Here is a 22,275-nt window from a genome sequence, read left to right as displayed (position 1 = left end):
TCACGAGTTCTTATTTTCAGTCCAATTTTTTAATCAAATAAAAAAACCAACTTAAGCATTAAAAATTTATATTTATTATTTAAACGATATAAATATATAATAATATAGCAGATAATAAACATTTATAAATTAAATTTGATTATAGTAATTAATATATAAAGGTAATAGTCCTTAATTTATTCAATTATAGATATATTATACATTTATTGCCGATAAAAAAAAGATATATTATACATCTTTAAATACTTGTAAAATATTTTGTATACATATTTTAAAAAATTATTAACTAATAAAATTTGTAAATATTGTGGGTGCAACAAACACAAATGGTAATGTGAATAACTTAGATCCAACAACTTGCTAATTACTTTTTGCACCCAATGTTTTTAGCCAATTACCGCACCCAATGTTTTAGCCAATTACTTTTAGCACCCAATGTTTTAGCCAATTACTTTTTGTACTCAGTGTTTTTTAGTCTGTACCTAATAATTGTGAAAGTTTAAAAATGTCCTTTTTAGTTTTTAAACACGAGTCAGTGATAAAGGGTAAAATGTCTTTTGAATTTGAATTTCAGAAATAATTTTTAGATTTTAATTGTCATAACATTTTGCTTAATTTTTTAGATTTTGATTTTTATAATACATTTTTTAATTTAAATTTTTATAATACATTTTTTAATTTAAATTTTTATAATACATTTTTTAATTTAAATTTTTATTACATTTTTTTTAATTTTAATTTTTCATAATTTTTCTTTTAAATATATTCTTGGATTTTGTTTTTCAGGAATTTATTTTAAGTAGAAATTCTATTTCAGATTTTTTTTACAATATATTTTCTAATTTTTAATTTTTAATTTTTAATTCCAAATAATAATTTTAAAATTTTCAAAATTGATTGGTTTAAATGCAAGCTACTGCCTAACAACTAAGATGGTAAGAACACTCTCAACACATAACTTTTTCTTTAACTTTAATATTCTCTTTCCCTTTATTATCATTACAAAATAATTGATTGAAATATTAATTTTTATATTAAATCTTGAATTTATAATAAATAGTTTATAAAAACTAATATTATTTTATATTTGATTAATATAATAAAGTCAAAATTTGTATTAAAATGGTCAAACACTCTAGGTTAAATTTACTTTGCTTAAAATTTTCATTTTTTAAAAACACAACTTTATAACTTTTACCATACATTAGTTAGTGAGCTGAGAAGGATAATGACATTGTGACATTATAATGAATTTATTCATTTATGGCACCACCAAATAATAAAAATTCCTTATCTAATAAGATGAAAAAGAGGTTGCACAAATAATTAATTCTATAACTTGTAATTATTTAAATATTAGAACTAAACTATTTTATTTAATTTGGCATAAAATAAAAAATTTCAATTCGAATAATGTCTAGTTATTATAAAAAAATTGATATTCCACAAATATTTTTTCTAAAATGAGTTAATGTTATGTTTATGATTATTCCTACTTTTTTTTAAACTTTAAGTTATTCATCAGAAATTCATTAATATTGTACAATTTAATTACTTGAAATAAAATTTGAAGCTCTAATTAAGATGGAAAAATTAGAATGTTGCAATTATTATACTCTATGTATTACATTTTTATTATGATGTTACATATTTGTTAATCTATTTAGTTTAACAAAGTAATGTATAAAATCATAAATATATAAAGATTTATTATTATGAACCACAGCGGTAATAAAAGTCGTAAGCTTAAATATAATGTTTTAGTTTTTGATAAATTATTGAATTTCATTTTTTTTGTACTTAATAATTTTTCTTTAACTTTTTTTTTTTTGCTTGTGATAACTTTTTTCAGTTAAATTGTAATAATAAAATAACTTAGATGAAATAAAATAAAATAAAAATTTACTAGGGGTAATTTTTTAAAATATTTATTAAAAAAATAATAATAATTTATGAAGAATAAAAAACATATTTGAAGAAAAACATTATAAAATTTTATCATAATAGCGAGGAAAATTTGTGTCTCTATTATTTGAAAATATTAAATGAAACTTACATCCTTATAATTTTGAAATAAATACAAAGTTTCCTTATATTTTAATAAATTAAAATTTGTACTTTATCTAATTTTAAATAATCATTATTCTATCTTATCTAACATATTTTTTAAAACTTGAATTGAAAAAATATTTTCTCAAAAATATAATTTATTATATTTTTATAAAAGAATATAATTTAATGAAATAAACACGCTTTGCTTAATAAGAATATATATATATATATATATATATATAAAAAGAGACAAATCATACGTGCAATTGTTGGTTTTTTTTACCATGATGGGGTTATTTTTTTTTTGTTTTTACTAAAATGGGATTCGTTTAAAAAAAATTACAAATTTAGACAAGTCGTGTCAATTCGGCACGACTTCATATGCACAAATCGTCGCAATTAGGCACGACTTCTGTCATGTCAACTGAAGTCGTGTCAACTTGGCACGACTTCTGCCTTGTCATACTGAAGTCGTGCCAACTTGACACGACTTCTGTCATGTCATATATATATATATATATATATATATATTATTTTATTTTATTTTATTGTTTACATAATAAATAACAAAATAATATAAATAAATTATTTTATTTGGATTTGTTTAAAGATATTACAGTATCATGAATGAATTATTATAGAAATCTTGTTTGAAAGAATGAATAATTTGTTTTTATTATTTGAGATTTGTTACAAAAATGCAATTATTTATATTATTTAAATTATTCATAGTATATATATATATATAAGTATTTACAGTTATTTAATTATTTAAAAATAATTATAGTACTTATATGTTTTTATATTTTAATATAAATGGCATTTAAAAGAACAAACAGGTTTACGAAAAATGTATTATTTGATTTGTAATAAAAATAATTATTAGTTCAGACAAAAAAAAATGATAATTTATGATTTGTTTATAATTTTGTTATTTGTGATTTGCTACATTAGTCAAATTATTTATATTATTTGACTTATTTAAAATATATATAATTTTTTTAAAATTATCTGTGATTTGTGATTTGACTTGTTTGTTACATTATGTATCAAATTAATTTTTAACATTATATAACTTACTACCCAATATATAAACAAAAAAATTAAAAAAAATAAAAATTATGACGTGGCAGAAGTCGTACCAAGTTGACACGACTTCAGTATGACAAAGCAGAAGTCGTGTCAAGTTGGCAAAACTTCAGTATGACATGGCAAAAGTCGTGCCTAATTGGAACGATTTGTGCATATGAAGTCGTGTCGAATTGACACGACTTGCCTAAATTTGTAATTTTTTTTAAACGGACCTCATTTTAGTAAAAACCAAAAAAAAATAATCCCATGATGGTAAAAAACCCGCAATTGTTCAAAGCGATTAAAGCTAAAAGCATTAAAGTGCAACAAACTGATCAAAACACACAATCTGAATCCAAGTAATCTTCTCATTTAAATAATTTCGATCGACTGATATGGTTGAGCGGTTTCGGTCGGTTGATCATCCATCGCGTGGTTGGCACCTCCCCAAGTGGCACTAACTCACCGTTAACCACATCTTTTTCCAAGTCATACCGTGAGTCTTCACTTGGTATATCATGGAAGAAGGCAATCTGCCGGACACCTTGCTAAAAGTTTTCCTCCTTTATTCGCAACATGAATTCTTGGCATTTCTCTACCTCAGCAGCCAAATATTTTTATTTGATTTCCATCAGTTTTCTCTTTCACCAATTGATCTCACTCGGTCATTACCTTGGTGAGCGTTGCCTTTCTTGCTCTTCTTTGGCCAGTCGGTTGTTTCCTTCCTGTAGGTGTCGGCAACCTCTAAAGCTGTCTTCAAGGAGTTGGCCGACGCCTCCAATTCAGCTTTCAATTTCAGCACTACCACCGTTTGGGCCCTGCACACTTCGTCACCCAAAACTCTACCTACGATGGTAGCTCGACTCTGCAATTCAATCAACTCTTCTAACAAATATTTGGTGGGGATGGCCGCCAAGATACCCTCATCTTTTGGACAAAGGTCAAACTGCATAGGCTGAGCCACCCGAAGTAAAGGACTAAGCATTGTCAAGGCCCTACCGGACAACTGCCCCATTTCAAAACCAGTTTGAGCCTTGGGTGGACGCCCCCTCTTTCGATTGGCCACGGGAGGGACCACCACCACCGTTGGCATAACCTCGTCCACCACGACTTTCTCCTTCTCTACCCCACGAGAGGCTGCTCAACTTTTGCGCGGTCGATTGACGTTTCATAAAATTGTCCAAAGCAGGGTCCATCTTTATGATAATATATGCAAGATACAAGTACAATTAAACCATATTAACATAGTGGAAGCACGACTAAATACAAATTGGGTCCATGATAAATTGTTTTTTAATTTATTTATTCATTCATGTACAATTGATATGTTGTATAAGACAAGTCAACCGACGCAATCCCTAACCATGTATAGCACTGATTCTAGACTAACCAAGCAATTATTATACTTGTACGCACAATTATTGTAAGCAGTTAGTGTTAGTATACGCAAGCAATTATTGTGCGTGTTAGTGTACACAGTTAGTGTTAGTATACGCAAACAATTATTGTTATTGTACACAGTTATTGTACTTATATACAGTTATTGTTATTGTACGCAGTTATTGTTATTGTTAGTGTATGTGGTTAGTGTTAGTATACACAGTTCAAATCTAACTCGTACAAACTCAAAACCAAACCTAATACAATCTCGTTGCAACCACAACAAGGGGCAAAAAACATTAACCTGGACAGGAGAATTTAGCAAAATAAAATGCAAGAAGTAAGTTGTTGGGACAACATGGTCAACCGATGCAATACTTAACCATGTATAGCACTGATTTCAGACTAACCAAGCAATCCTGCAATCAAAAAACATGTGATAGTTCCAATGAGGGTTAAAAAAGAGAGTTAAAAAAGAGAGTTTTCAATCGCATTTTAAAGCTATAAGCTTTTTTACTTTTCAGATTAAAAAACAATAAAAAGAAAAGCAATATAAAAATTTGAAGAGATTCTAACCTTCACTGCCGGAGGAAAATTGCTGCTGTTAACAATCTGCATAAAGTTTAAAGAATGATAAAGAAGGGTAAAGAATGAAAATTGCTGGTGTTAACAATCTGCATAAAGTTTAAAGAATGATAAAGAAGGGTAAAGAATGATAAAGAATGATAAAATAAAAATCCTAATAAAAACCCAAGATATAAAAACCCTAATAGTAAGAGACTTCCTTACCTGCAAAATGCATATGGAAAATGACTCTCAACCGGAAAATGCTGTACGTCTGTGAGTGTTTTCTAATTGCCGAAAATGAAAATATAAAAGGAATCAGAAACTGAGTATCTCATAATATTTTTAAAAATGGGTATATTTTAATAATAAGACGCAATAATATGTGCCTAACTCCAAATTGAAGTTTCTGTATCCATGCACAAACATTTTGATTTTAAGGTAACAATTGAAATAGTTGCAAAAGTCAAAGTCATGTATTCAACATTCATTAATTTATCATTTTTCTATGTAGTTATATTTTGTTATTTTAATTGAGTAGCTGACATAATTTAGTAATTGACACATTATTTCAATTTGCAGGTAAGCAAAAATTGACGTTGGTGTATTTGTTTGATGAAAAAATACGTTAGTGATAGGAATAGGATTAAGTTCATTTTTTAGGAATTTTTTAATTTATTTATTCATTCATGTACAATTAATATGTTGTATAAGACAAGTCAACCGACGCAATCCCTAACCATGTATAACACTGATTCCAGACTAACCAAGCAATTATTGTACTTGTACGCACCATTATTCTACGCACAATTATTGTAAGCAGTTATTGTTATTGTGCGTGTTAGTGTTAGTGTACACAGTTAGTGTTAGTGTACACAAGTAATTATTGTTATTGTACACAGTTATTGTACTTATATATTGTTATTGTTATTGTACGCAATTATTGTTATTGTTAGTGTATGTGGTTAGTTTTAGTATACACAGTTCAAATCTAACCCATACAAACTCAAAACCAAACCTAATACAATCTCGTTGCAATCACAACAAGGGACAAAAAACATTAACCTGGACAGGAGAATTTAGCAAAATAGTAAGTTGTTGGGACAACATGGTCAACCATGTATAGCACTGATTCCAGACTAACCAAACAATCCTGCAATCAAAATTGTAGTATGTGGAGTCATCAGTATTACCCTGAGACCGACTTTTAAAGCCCTCTCTAAAGATCTGTCTGTAAGGTCTAGTGTCCCAGCGGTAGACCCGCTTATTAATATCGTTGCCCTCCTCCATGTACAAAACTTCAGTCAACCCTTTTTCGATAACATTCACACGATAGACTTTAGGCCACAAATCTTGGGCTTTGGTTAAGTTTTCATCATTTAGAGGAAGACAGAACTGGGACGAACAAACTCTTACTTCTTCTTTTGAAGCGAGTGACATTTTTCACCAACTTCTATCACTATTAAAAAAATCCTGTGAACAAATTTAGAAAAAAAATAATTAGTCCATAATAATGCATCCCACCATTGTGAAAAAACTCTTCTTTCAAACATGCACAATAATGAGCCTAGTTTAGTCATTTCAACATAATGATATAGTGCAGGTTGAAATTTCGTATAGTGCAGAGCCCAAATGAAAAGAAAAAATGGAAAACAGAATACAAAAGAGGCATGCCCACAAAAGGATAAATCATTGAAAAATGTTTTGTGGGAAAAACCCAAAAAACGATTTGCGCTAGTTTATCGATCACATCACCAAGGGATTGGGTATGGGTTTACACTAACGAAGAATCTTCTGCGCGCGATACACTTGAATCAATAGCGGACGGGAGGAAACTGCAAACGGAACTTTATGAATGATTTATGAGTTCTTTACAATGTAACTATGTCTCTCTCTCTGAACCGACAAACATGTTTTAATTTTTAATGGAGTTACACTTTTTGTTCTGGTGCAAAGCACAAACACTGATATCACTGCACACTTGGACCAAACCAACCAATCTACCAGACCAATCATGTAGTTTCTGCTTTTCTCTCTTCAATGCTTCAATGCAAACAAACTAGTTAGTACTTGACTGAGTTTTTATTTATTAATTACTATTAATTATTAACTTTTGATTCGTGCTTGTTCACTGTTCATTTAATATTTGCAAATGATGTTGTTGTAGTGAGTTAATAATGATATTTGCTTTGCTATGTTATGCATCTGTATTGTTAAGTTCAGGTAATGGTAGCCATAGTTTGGAAGGTTCTTTATTTTACAAGATCTTTTAGGGTGTGTTTGGATCCAGGGGTGCTACTGTTGTCGACGACGGAAGTCACAACAGCACCCCATTTGGTTCCATGGTTTGTTGCGGGTGAGAGTGCAGCGAAAGAGAAAGTTGAGCGAATTTGGTTTCTTCTGAAAGGTGAAGAGAAAGTGTCACTGTGCATTGGAAGTGCCAAATCATCACGACCCATTTCCAATCTTGCCCTCACTTTTTTGCTTTTTTGTTGCTGGATTCAAGAAGCACATGCCTCTGCATGCATGCCAAGTGAACAGCAAGATGCGAAGTGCACAGCAAGAGATTCCTGACTTGGTTCAGGAATCTATTGACCACCTTAAAGTTTGAGACCTCATGAATGAAGTGGGTGAGAGGTAGGTGTGTGAGGTTCCTGGTTTTTCTTTATAAACGTTGCTTCTGAGTGAAACAATTCACAGATAAGCGAAGAGTAGAGCGAAGCATAGAGTGTGTAGTTGGAGAGATTCGTAAGTAATTGTGTGTGTTAGGGGCTTCATTAACGTAGAGGTTATTCATCTGAAAGTGGTGTGTTCATCTCTGGGTTCATCTGTGCCTTCATCTGGTTCATCTGTGGGTTCATCTGAGGTGAGTTCATATGTTTCATTCAACGGTTAATCGATTATGGGTCAAATATCACAGGCAAAATAATCGATTATGGTGGAATCTGCAAATTTTTCGAGGGATAATCGATTATGTATAGTGTGTAAAATGGGTGATAATCGATTATCTGTTTGGGATAATCGATTATGGTCTTTTTTAGCCTATCAGCATAATTGATTATGCTTTGATAATCGATTATGTGATGTGTGTGAAACGGGACATAATCGATTATGTGTTTGGGATAATCGATTATGGTCTTTTTAGCCTATCAGCATAATCGATTATGCATTGATAATCGATTATCCTCTCTGTGTAAGTGATGCCATAATCGATTATGTTCTTGAATTTTTGAAATAAAATTGTTTGTTAATTTATTTGTTTTCTGGTATTTTCAGGTGTGTTGATCTTCCTATAAGGCATCCTATTGCTGTTGTTGCTGTTGTTGAGTGCTTATCTTCAGGTTTTAATTTTTTTTTATGTAAAATTATTTTATTTAATTTGTGTTTTATATTTATGATTATGGTTTTGTAATATAATTTGTTTAGAATTTATTTTAGTTTATTATGTTAAGGCTGTTGTTGTAATATAATTTTTTTAGAGTTTAGTTTAGTTAATTATGTTAAGTTGTTACTAGATAGTTAATTAAATATGTTAAGGAGTTTAGTTAATTAAATTAATTTTTTCAGTTGATTTATTGTTTTAATTTTTGTAGATAGTTATTAATTTTTTAACATTTAAGAAAAAAATTTATTTCTATCAAATGAATTATTTAGAGAATGTATACAGAAATTTGTAAATTTTATGTTTTTTATTATATTAAACATAAATTATTAATGTTATAATTAAATCAAACAAAAAAAGTTGTTGTCATTAAAGAAAAGTGAAAAATTTAAGATAAATATTGTTAATAAGAGAATAGATATTGTATAATAATAAATATACAAAGTTAATAAATATTGTATAAGAAAACTGAAATATTGTATAATAATAAATATACAAAGTTAATTTTATTTAACATTTAATTTAATTGTTTATAAGAGAATAGATAATTTTTTTAAATGTATATTTGTAGTCTGTATGGTTAATTTTTTTTTAATTGGACATAAATTATTAATGTTATTAGTTGAAAAGATTAAAAAAAATGTTTTTGTAATTTTTGTTATAAGATTTAATTGTTATAAGAAAAAAATAAATGTATTTAAAATGAATATTTTTAGAAGTGGAATAATGTCAAATGTGTAATTTGTAGGTTTCTTAAAAAGTAGTTAATAATGTGTAGTTAATATTATTTTAGATTGTACATAAATTATTAGAAAGATAAAAATAAATGTATTTAAAATGAATATTTGTACAAGTGGAAATAGAAATTTTTAATTTGTAGGTTTTTTAAAAAGTAATTGATATTTTAGAAGTGCTATTTGATAACGAGGATCTTGCAGGTGTATGGCTTTGACTTGTCCAATGAACAAGCAACAATGCTAGGCTGGAATCATTACTTTGGGAAAAAAAGTATGACAAAATTAAATATATTCCAGGTCAATGGCATATGGCAACTTGGTAGACCACAACATGCAAACGAAGAAGATGATGAAGAGGATGAATTGCCACCACAAGATGATGAAGGTGGTCAACCTGAGGAGGAAAACCCCATTCAAAGGGAATTGTTAAATCAGATTTTGTCCGGCATGGAAAGAATGAATACCCGATTGGACAGAATGGAGGTTACTCTGGCTGACATTCGACGTCATCAAGGCCATTGAGTGTGTTATTATTATGTTATTGTCATTGTTATTTTTATTTCTAAGTTTCATGTTGAACATTGATGAATTGTATTTGTTATTTTTGACGTTGACATTGTTATTGTTAAGGTTTTATGCTACTTTTCATGCTACTTATTTACATAATCATATTGTTTTTAATGCAACTTTTTTACCATCTTATTACTTCGACAGCATTGGTTAAGTGTCATTAATGTCTACGTATCACAACACGTCGTCATCTAGTTGTACTGGTTGTAGTGTGCAAAAACGTGGTACTTTTACCCATGCTACTGGGACCACAAGTGCCTTCGTTGATCCTATTTGTCATTGTGGACAATTTGCTGTTTTGAGAATAGCGACAACACAAAAAAATGCTGGGAAAAAATTTTGGGGTTGTCCCAACTACAAGGTAAAATTTATTCAATTAGGTTTCAAACAAACTTAAGAATGTTATTTTAAACTTATTCATTGTTCAATTTTATTGTTTTCTTCAAAACAGATTAGAAGTGGCATGGTTCTAGGCTGTAATTTTTTCAAATGGTGCATTGAAGACGTTGCCGATGAAAAAGATGAAATTATTATCATACAACGGAATAAGATATGTCTTCTAGAAAACCGTTTGAAGATCTCCACAAGAAGGATTCAAATGTTATTACTAGGAATGTCTTTTCTTTTTCTAATTAACATTATTATGTTCTTCATGTAATGACTTTACATTATATATTTTGACACCTACTTAATTTTCATGTTATATTCCAAATTTCTATTTTTTTTCAATATATTTATTTTGCTATTCATAATAATGAAAATTATTATTAAAATTAATTTTATATATATTTGTATATATATAACATAACATAATTTATAAAATCATTTATAATATTAAAATTATGTAAATAAATTAACTTAAATAAAAAAAAATTCTTAATTAATAAAATGTTAAATAATATAATTATACTTTAATTTAAAATTATAATTAACTAAAATATGAAATATGATTAATCATTATTTATTCTTTTTTTATATAAAGGGTAAAATTGTAATCTTACAAATTTTACTATTCAAAATATATTAAAATACTCTCACAACTATCACACCATTCACAATTTCCAATAAACTTTCTTCACACATCCACTCTAACATACCCCAATCCAAACAACCTCAACTTTCTTCACACTTTCTTCACACTTCCACTCCCACTCACCCTCAACTTTCCACTCCCCCACACCCCCTAATCCAAACACACCCTTAGGCTATATCTGGGATCCTGTCAGTGATCACTGATTTTGTTTTAAAAAAAATTATCTCTGGCTGTTGAAATGTTGTGAACTAAGGATTTGGTTGAGAAAGAGTAAATATAAGTATTAAAAGAGGTATAAGTTCAAGTTCGTGAAACTGCAAAGGTTCCTAGATCACTTCGCCGAAGACCATGGATTAATTATAGACAATATGAGAACCATTCAGACGAAGACTACGACTGTGAGCGGTTTGATCAAGTCCGTCTCATATTGATTTGTATCTTGATTTTGAATACAATGCTCATTTGCTAAATATTTTAGTTCTAAATCTAAACCAATTTCATTCACAGAAGTGTACCGGCAGGCACCGAACAACACATGTGGCCGACCGACCGATCGCACTCAATAAATATGAGGGCATTTATGTAACAAGCTAAGGTGGTTAAGATACACCTCCGAAGAATAAGGAATACGCGTTTTCCCCGGGTATTCCGGAGCACGACTTGTGAGACCTATCCACAACCACCCTTGGCCCAAGAGACAGAAAGCCCATTAGGCAATCCTATAAATAAAGTGCTCAAGCCAGAGAAAGGTACGCTTTCATTCACTTACTAAACCACACTTGGAATCTCATACTTGAGCGTGGGAGTGACTTCACAGGTACCCTCCCCCGCCCGACCGAATGGGACACCAAGAACGAACGATCGACCGAATGAGAAGAAGATCGACACGTCAGTAGTTATACTACTTCAACCGACCGTGCCTGGGCCCCATCTCTCCACTCAGGTACAATTGGCACCCACCGTGGGGCCGAGGCAAGATTTCAATATTTAAAGCTATAATGGTTGCAACAAGGAACAACAACGACGCTATGGCAGGACAGATGACTATGATTCAAACCCTCCAAACTCAGATGGAGGAACTGCGGCAAAAGGGGATGGAAGACCGTCGTCAACACGAAGAGGATAGACGCCGCCAAGAGGAGGAAATCGCCTTATTGAGAGAGCAGAATGCGCGACTCCAGCGACAGGTAGATAATCCCGAAGGAGAAGGCCAATCACATACCTACACCGGCCGACACCAATCCTGCTTCCACAGCTAAAACAGTCGAAAGAAAGTCAAGTAAAAGGGCTCATCCTTTTACAGACGAAATCATCACCACACCACTTCCTGACAAATGGAGAGGCCTCGCCATTAAACTCTATGACGGCTCGACCGACCCGGACGAGCATTTAAATGTTTACAAGACGCAAATGACTTTGTATACCACAGATAACAATGTGTGGTGTAAAGTATTCCCCACGTCGCTCCAGGGAGAACCTCTTACTTGGTTTACAGAGCTGTCTCCGAATTCCATTGAAGACTTCGACGTCTTAGCCGTAAAATTCTCTACTCAGTATGCCACCAGCCGACCGCATCACATGTCCTCCATGTCTCTCCTAGCAGTACAACAAGAAAAAGGTGAATCTCTCAGAACCTTTTTAGATAGGTTCAACAAAGCATGTATGAACATCCGAGGGCTCAAGCAGGAAGTTGCATTGCACCATTTGGTCTCGGCCATCCGGCCGAGCCGTTTTACTGAAAGTCTCATCAAGAAGCCGCCTCAAGACATGGAAGACCTTCGAACTCGAGCAACCAAATTCATGCAAATCGAGGAACACATTGATTACCACCAACGGTTCAAAGCAGTCGGATCCGGAGTCCTCAAAGACCAAACCCCGAGCAAAGAAAGAGAAGTCGAGACCGAACGAACCGTCCGAACCAATCCAAGGTGAAACCAAGAATGTTCCACAAAGGCGACTTAGTATGGCGAATGCGGAGTAGCGCCCGGGCAATTGGGAAGGACCATTCCGCATAGCAGACACAACAGTCGGTGGAGCCTATTATTTAGAACATTTGTCTGGGAAGGACATACCGAGAACGTGGAATAACACGCATCTCAAATTTTATTACAGTTGAACTTAATGAAAGTGTACTCTTTCCTCACTCAGTCGGTTTTTCCCTAAGGAGGGTTTACGACCGAGAAGGTTTTAACGAGACACTATAAATCAAAATCCAAGTCCCCTATTCCTTTTATTACTCTCAATTTCTGCCACGTTCGGCATCAGAATTATCTTATAACTTTAACGTAATCGGAATTATTTATGCCTCGTTCGGCATCAGAATTATTCAGAATTATTTATGCCTCATTCGGCATCAGAATTATCTTATTACTTTAATGTAATCAGAATTATCTATGCCTCGTTCGGCATCCGAATTATCTTATTACTTTAATGTAATCGGAATTATTTATGCCTCGTTCGGCATCAGAATTATCTTATTACTTTAATGTAATCGGAATTATTTATGCCTCGTTCGGCATCAGAATTATTCGGAATTATTTATGCCTCGTTCGGCATCCGAATTATCTTATTACTTTAATGTAATCGGAATTATTTATGCCTCGTTCGGCATCAGAATATTTATGCCTCGTCCGACATCAGAATTATTCGGAATTATTTATGCCTCGTTCGGCATCAGAATTATCTAATTACTTTAATGTAATCAGAATTATTTATGCCTCGTCCGGCATCAGAATTATTCGAAATTATTTATGCCTCGTTCGGCATCCGAATTATCTTATTACTTTAATGTAATCAGAATTATTTATACCTCGTTCGGCATCAGAATTATCTTATTACTTAAATGTAATCATAATTATTAATGCCTCGTTCGGCATCTGAATTATCTTATTACTTTAATGTAATCAGAATTATCTATGCGTCGTTCGGCTTCAGAATTATCTTATTACTTTAATGTAATCAGAATTATCTATGCCTCGTTCCGCATCAAAATTATCTTATTTATTTAATGTAATCAGAATTATTTATGCAAGTGTGTATTGCCCACATGTCGGGTCCAACAATTTTCTATGGCACATTGTTCATTAACTCTTCAAAAGAGGCGTCCGGCTGTGGGCCAGGGGTCTCCACCTCGGCCTCCTCATCTAAATTATCATCGGGGTTGGCCGGCACCAGCTTTCCATCAACTATTTTTTCTATGTCGTACCGGTCGTCCTCCACGGGTGCTCCATACAGGCAGGCCGTTTGTTCGATGCCTAACCGAAAATATTCTTCGCTAATGCGAACGTCCCGTCATTCCGTTAAATTTAATGTCTGACAACTCGAAAGGCACAACAATCATTACGACTCTTCGGCTTCCATTCACCTCGAGCCTGGGGGGCAAGTGTACCGGCAGGCACCGAACGACACATTTATGTAACAAGCTAAGGTGGTTAAGATACACCTCCGAAGAATAAGAAATACGCGTTTTCCCCAGGTATTCCGGAGCACGACTTGTGAGACCTATCCACAACCACCCTTGGCCCAAGAGAGAGAAGGCCCATTAGGCAATCCTATAAATACAGTGCTCAAGCCAGAGAAAGGTACGTTTTCATTCACTTACTAAACCACACTTGGAATCTCATACTTACTTGAGCGTCGGAGTGCCTTCACAGGTACCCTCCCCCGCCCGACAAGAAGGAACGATCGACCGCAGTTATACTACTTCAACCGACCGTGCCTGGGCCCCATCTCTCCACTCAGGTACAGAAACCATTTGCATAAAGTTAAAGAATGATAAATTAAAAACCTAAGATATAAAAATCGAGACTTCTTACCTGCAAAATGAACTGATGAACGAAAATGCTCTCAATCGGAAAATCCTCTCAATCGGAAAATGCTTTACGTATGAATGTTTTCTAATTGTCCAAAATGAATATATAAAAGGTATGGGTTTAGGGTTTAGGGTATTTTTTACCTGTGAGGTTGAGACGAGGTTTAGAAGACTTTGTCAGCCTTTCTCTATTCACAATCTTCATCAAATGTAGAGGTATTTATGAAATTTTAGACAATATTCTAATCTGGCTGTTATTAAGTTTCTAGTTCCTGATTATCCAAACTGTTTTGAATATGTTTTTGTGCTGCTATTTAGTTTGGATTTGTTCAAAGGTCTATTGATGTTGTATTTTTCTGTTTGATCTACTAATTGTATGGTGTAGTTATTTAGTTTACGTTTTTTCTTACATATAAGATGTATCTCAAGAAAAGTTGTTAAGTAGATCTTAGTGCTTAAAAGGTATTTTCACATGAATTGATGTAATATAATTTGTTTGGTGATTAATACTAGTGAAAATGATATTATAGAAATTCTGAGAAGGTATGGTTCCTGTTTGCTTATCATGTATGTTTATATAAGAGTAATGTACATTGGTGTACGATGTTGAAATGTTGGATTCCAAAACATTGGTGTATATGTTTAACCAATATATTCATTTCCAAATACGCTCTTCATGTAATATATTGTTTTCTTGTCAAATCTTCTACCAGCATGTTTTTGTTAATACACTAAAACAAATATACACTTAAACCATAATTTAAATTTAAATCATAAATTAAGATTTTCAAATCATAACACGTGAAGTTAATTTCATTTTATATGAATGTATAAACAAATGTAATGGAATACGGTAAAGACTAACAAATCATAAGAAGTTTAATGTGTTTGATTTTCTTTCCATCTGATTTTATGAACACATTATAAATTATAATATTGGCAAATTAATCAATAAAATAAAATAATTAATGGTAATTAAAATTAAAAATATGAAATAAAAAAATTATTTTAAAATTTTCAAAATCCTAAATAAATAAAAATCTAAGCTAAATAAAATTTATAAGTTTTTAAAATCCTAAATAAATATAAGTCCAAAAATTAAATATCATTCTTAAATAAAAATTTAAAATTATTTAATGTCATATTTAAATAAAATATAAAATATTCATATACTAAATTACTTAATTTGTCTTGGATAAAAATCTAAAATTAATAAGATTTTTAAGTTTTTTCAAATCCTAAATTATTTTATTTTGTACTTAAATAATAATTTAAAAGAAATAAAAAATTTAACTTTTTTAAAATCCAAAATAAATATAAAATATAAATTATTTAATGTTCTAATTAAATAAAAATCCAAAATAAATTAAATTTCAAAATTATTGAAAATCCTAAATATAATTTAAAAATTATTGAAATTCCTAAATATAATTTTTGAAATAAATAAAATTCATAAATTATTCAAAATCTTAAATAAATACAAATCTAAATTATTTAATGTCCTAATTACTTTTTTTTCAATAAATAAGATTTCTATATTATTCAAACTTCTAAATAAATACAAATCTTAAATTAATGCATGTTCTACTTGAATAAAAATCTAGAAAAAATAAAATTTATAAGTTTTTAAAAATCCTGAGTTAATATAATAAAAAAAAAATTCTGTCATTCTTAAATAAAAAATCAATAGTTAAAAAAATTCCTAAATTATTTAATTTCATTCTCAAAAAAATATCTAAAATTTCTAAGTTTTTCAAAATCTTAAATTATTATATTTCTTACTTAAATAATAATGTAAAATAAATAAAATTTCTAAATATTTAATTGAAAATTGATAAATATTTTAAATTATATAATGTCATTTTTAAATAAAAATTTAAATTAATTAAATTTCAAAATTCTAAATATATCCATATACTAAATTATTTAAATTTCTATTGGATAAAAATCTAAAATTAATAATATTTCTAAGTTTTTCAAAATCCTAAACAAATACAAATTCTAAATTATTTTATTTTCTACTTGAATAATAATTTAAAAAAAAAATTATAAAATTTTTAGAATCCTAAGTAAATACAAAATCTAAAATATTTAATATTTTACTTAAATAAAAATTCAAAATAAATTAAATTCCAAATTATTGAAAATCCTAAATAAAATTTCAAAATTATTGAAATTCTTAAATAAATTTTTTGGAATAAATGAAATTCATAAATTATTCAAAATCTTTAATAAATACAAATCTATGTCCTACTTAATTTTTTTTTTCAATAAATATGATTTTTATATTATTCAAATTTCTAAATAAATACAAATCCTAAATTATTGCATGTTCTACTTAAATAAAAATGTAAAATAAGTAAAATTCCTAAATTTTTCAAAATTCTAAAAAAAATCAAATTTTAACTTATTTTATGTCATATTTAAATAAAAATCTTAAATTATTTTATGTCCTACTTAAATAAAACTCTAAAATAAATAAAATTTATAATTTTTTCAAAATCCTAAGTTAATACAATCCAAAAACAGTGTCATTCTTAAATAAAAAATTAATAGTTAAAAAATTCCTAAATTATTTAATTTCATTCTTAAACAAAAAATCTAAAATTAATAAAAATTAAGTTTTTTAAAATCTTAAATTATTATATTTCCTACTTAAATCATAATGTAAAATAAATAAAATTTTTAAAATTTTCAAAATCTTAAATAAATACAAAATTTAAATCATTTAATGTACTACTTAAATAAAAATCCAAAATAAATTAAAATTTAAAAATTATTCGAAATTGCTAAAGAAAAAAATCCTGAATATTTAATGTCTTACGTAAATAAAATTTTTAAATTATTCAAAATTTTAAATAAAGACTAATTTTATCTTTTAAGTATTTAGGTTTCCAACTTTTTTCCAATTATACATTTTTCAGTTTTTATTTTTTATTTTTTTACTTTATTTCCATCTTTGTGAAACTTATCCAGGTGTATGTTCAAGCACCAATATCATCTTTTCCTTCTTTTGTATGCTTGGTTTTTTTTATTATAGCTTTTTGAGTGTTTAATCTTTTAAGTATTCCTTTATCATTTGCTTTGTCATTGTTTTCTTGCAATATAAATTTTGACTAATCATGCTTTATCTCTATTATTATTTTTCAGGATCATAAAATTCATGTTTATGTTAGGAGAACACTCTTTTATAAATTTCAAAACCATATCCAATTAAATGAAAATTTGAAATAAATAAAATTTCTAGAATATTCCAAATTTTTTTTTTTTAGAATGAGTTAATATCATGCTATCATTATTTATAAATTAATCTAAAAACATTTATATTTTAAAAAACATTAAATTGATCTATCTAAAGTTTTTTTAAAACTTTAAATTATTCATCAGAAATTCATTAATATTGTACAACTTAATTACTTTAAATAAAATTTGAATTTCTAATTAAGATGCAAAAATTAGAATATTGCAATTGTTATACTTGTTGTATTACATTTTTATTTTTATTATGATATTACATATTTGTTGATCTATTTAGTTTAATAGAGCAATGTATAAAACTATAAATGTATGAAGATTTATTATTATGAACCACAGTGGTAATAAAAGTTGTAAGCTTAAATACAATTTTTTAGTTTTTGATAAATTATTGAATTTCAATTTTTTTTGTACTTAATAATTTTTCTTTAACTGTTTTTTTTTTTGCTTGTGATAATTGTTTTCAGTTAAATTGTAATAATGAAATAAAATAACTTAGATGAAAAAAATAAAATAAAAATGTACTAGAGATAATTTTTTTAAATATTTATTAAAATAAAAAATAATATTTTATGAAGAATAAAAAACATATTTGAAGAAAAACATTATGAAATTTTATCATAATAGCGAGGAAAATTTGTGTCTATCTTTTATTTGAAAATATTAAATAAAACTTACATCCTTATAATTTTAAAATAAATACACAGTTTTCTTATATTTTTAATAAATTAATATTTGTATTCTATCTAATTTTTAAATAAACATTTATCTCTCTTATCTAACATATTTTTTAAAACTTGAATTAAAAAAATATTTTATCAAAAATATACTTTAATGATATTTTAATATTAGTTTTCATAGTTTTTATTTAAGTGTTACTTAATACAATATTTTCAAATAAAAAAAGGTAAATTAAACATTAAAATATATAAGTAAGCGGATAATAAAAATAATAACGTACTTAGAAAATGGATTTAATTAGTATTTTTAATTTATTTATTTTCAAATTTTAAAATAACAGTATTATTTATTTATTTAATATAAGTTCATTTTAAGGTTTCATTAATTCAGTTCACCTTTTAAAAAAAAATTATTCTCAAAATGTATATTTATCATTATTTTTGTAATTTTCCGCAGCTTATCGACCTTTAAATATGTAATAATATGCTGTGATATGTTAAAAAAAACCATTGTTTTATCTTACATTTTTTGTTGGCTTTTTGATGTTTTATTTTTTTTTAAAGTTTATGTGTTCATCTAATGTGAAAATAATAAAAACAATGTTTATCATAATTTTTGATTTTTTTTTATATAAATAATAAACTATATAATATTATTGTTGTTATTATTTAGGAAAAAAAAAAGAAAAACATAATCTAAGGTAAGTGGTGGTGACCATAGAAGAATGCTAGGTTGTTTGAGTGATGGATTCCTCTGCCAAAAATTCTGGAAAAAAAATCTATAAAAATATTTTAGAAGAAAATCGTGGAAAATAAAAATTCAAAAAAAAAATTATAAAAATTTAAATTTAGAAATATATTCCAAAAATCCACATTCAAGAAAAATATTCTGACAATCCAAATCAAATGTATTTTTAAATTTCAAATTCAAAATACATTTTAACCTACACCAAAAAAAAACATTTTTATCATTTTACACATAACTTATTAGTTACGTACTAAAAAAATATGGGTGCAAAAAGTAATTAATTAAAACATTGGGCTCAAAAAAAAAATTCTTCTTCCCCGAGCTTCTTAGTAAGTTATTAGTTACATAACATTGAAGAGAGAGTTCTAAAAAAGTTCTTCCCCTTCGTTCTCACAACAATCTTCTTCTTCTTCTTCTTCTAATCTTCGTTCGTATTTTGTGATTCTTAAGGTTTCTTCGTATTTCAATAACTAGGGTTTGTTATCTCTATCCGTGCGAGTTTGAAGAGAGTTGCGGCTGCTACCCTTTCTTAATATCAGGTACCGTGTTTCTGAGTTCTGCATTGAATTTAAAGGCTTGTTTTGTTCATTAGAAATCTGAATTATAGAAGGTTGGTTGATAATGTTTCGGGTGCTAATTATTTCTTTGCTTTTTTCATTTTCATTTTCCTCGAATTCTATCTTTTTTTTCCTTATTTTACGATTGTGATTCTGCTTCTGCTGATCCTTTTGATCCGCTCATGGTTTGCATTATACACGTGTGTAACTGAATTTGATTTACGTCTTATTTTGAGGTTTTTGCCGTAACACTGTATTTGGATTGCTGTTTATGACCCTAATGTTTTCCATTTGGCTAGTGATGTATGATATGCTTGTTGAGTTGGTTGGTTTTGATGATAAATTTGATATGACCCTTGGAACAATGACTTATTTTAGTGTGTTATTAGGGTTTATGATGATTTTGGTGTACATGATTTTTGTTTTGGTTTTACTTGTTAGATCCTATTTATCAATCCCTTTTCCTTGAAACAAGGGTAAGAACTTCCCACCCCATAACAGTATAAATAGGTGATTATATTGTGCAGGTATGGGAATGAATCCAGATGCTGCTTTTGACGCTTATGACTATTTATTTGAAGAAATAGAGGGAGAAGATGACTATTTTTCTGAAGAACTAGAGGTAGAACCTTATATAAATTCTGCATTTCGTTCTTCAAGTACAAATGAAGTTTATTTCTTCTTACAAGACAAGTACATGCGGTTGTATTACACTCCTGGACAACAGACACGGACAAATGATAAGATTTTGAGAGATTTGGATTGGATTTGTTATGACTTTCCATCACTTGAGCATTCGTCATTTTCAGCATATGGAATAAAATGTTCATTTGACACTGAAGACTACAAAGCATATATCTTCTCTGAATGCTATTGTGTCTACCTTGACTATGCCAATGACAAGATACTATCATTTTCTGCTATTCGTAGAACGTTTCCCGTCCTAGAAAACACTGTGTTTGAGCAAAACATACACTCTGCATTCTGGATGATGTGAAGCCCATCGTTGATGGTTGGTCATCTTTAAAAGGCATTCTGCCTCTTGGTGATCCACAAGGTGATCCTTATCCTCAAAAAGTTGGTACTAATCGTTATCATAATCGATCAGTAGATGAAGAAGAGTATGATGAAGAGTATAATGAAGAGCAGGTTGAGCTTTGACAAAAAAAAAGAAAGATGCCATAACGTGATAAGAATAAGGCTTGTGGATGCTTTTTACTTTCTGTATGTGAGATTTGATTTCCTTTCTTAATGTGATAATCTGTTACATTGTTGGAATTTTCTAACTTAATGTTGTTGTCATTTTATTTATTTATTATTTTGTTATTATTTTTATAGTTCTTTAAAGAAAAGATGAGTATATTAATTAATATTTATTATTATTTATTGGATTCGACGAGAACATTAACACAAACAGAGAAGTGTGAAAAGAGCTTTTGTTAAGAGTATTTGGTGCAATATTGAAAAATGTAGAAACGAAATTGAATCCATTTTGTGGCTCATCATTTGAGTGTGATTTTAATTGAAATTTTAAGATAGAACAATGTTTTTTTTAACATATATCAGCATATTATTACGTATGTAATAGTGGATAAGCTGCGAAAATTTTAAAAAACAATGATAAATATACATAATAAATACATTTTGAGAATAAACTTAAAAAAAAAGTGAACTTAATTAATGAAACCTTAAAATGAACTTATATTTAATAAATAAATAATACTGTTATTTTAAATTTTGAAAATAAATAAATTGAAAATACTTTATAGTTGTAATTAAATCCATTTTCTAAGTACGTTATTATTTTTATTATCCGCTTACTTATATATTTTAATGTTTAATTTACCTCTTATATTTTAAAATATTGTATTAAGTAACACTTTAAATAAAAACTATGAAAATTAATATTAAAATATCATTAAATTATATTTTTGAGCAAATATTTTTTTAATTCAAGTTTTAAAAAATATGTTAGATAAGAGAGATAAATGATTATTTAAAAATTAGATAGAGTACAAATATTAATTTATTAAAAATATAAGAAAACTGTATTTATTTCAAAATTATAAGGATGTAACTTTCATTTAATATTTTCAAATAGTAGATAGACACAAATTTTCCTCGCTATTATTGTGATAAAATTTCATAATGTTTTTCTTGAAATATGTTTTCTATTCTTCATAAATTATTCCTTTTTTATTTTTAATAAATATTTTAAAAAAATTATCCCTAGTACATTTTTATTTTATTTTTGTCATCTAAGTTATTTATTTCATTATTACAATTTAACTGAAAAAAATTATCACAAGCAAAAAAAAAGTTAAAGAAAAATTATTAAGTACAAAAAAATGAAATTCAATAATTTATCAAAAACTAAAAAATTATATTTAAGCTTACTACTTTTATCACAACTGTGGTTCATAATAATGAATCTT

At 28.4% G+C, this 22,275-nt stretch overlaps 2 protein-coding genes across 3 annotated transcripts in view; both read left to right on the top strand.

The window, feature by feature from the left end:
* The first annotated feature begins 11,787 nt into the window (after positions 1-11,787).
* LOC137829471 (uncharacterized) lies at positions 11,788-12,721 on the top strand. The gene is made up of 2 exons (XM_068636272.1): positions 11,788-11,998; positions 12,093-12,721. Exons 1-2 carry the CDS (start codon positions 11,788-11,790, stop codon positions 12,719-12,721), a joined length of 840 nt encoding a protein of 279 aa, XP_068492373.1.
* Positions 12,691-22,275, top strand: part of LOC137830689 (DNA-directed RNA polymerases II, IV and V subunit 8B-like) — a 56,201-nt gene continuing 46,616 nt past the window's right edge. The window contains exon 1 of one of the 2 annotated variants that reach the window (XM_068638159.1): positions 12,691-12,701. The gene's annotated coding sequence lies outside the window, so the exon portion shown is untranslated. The remainder of the gene's footprint in view (positions 12,702-22,275) is intronic. The other variant, XM_068638158.1, reaches the window with a different exon arrangement.

Source organism: Phaseolus vulgaris, chromosome 7 (genome assembly GCF_000499845.2).
Source record: "Phaseolus vulgaris cultivar G19833 chromosome 7, P. vulgaris v2.0, whole genome shotgun sequence".
Classification (NCBI taxonomy): domain Eukaryota; kingdom Viridiplantae; phylum Streptophyta; class Magnoliopsida; order Fabales; family Fabaceae; genus Phaseolus; species Phaseolus vulgaris.
Note: the sequence above shows the minus strand (reverse complement) of the source record. Positions and strands in the feature narration are given on the sequence as shown.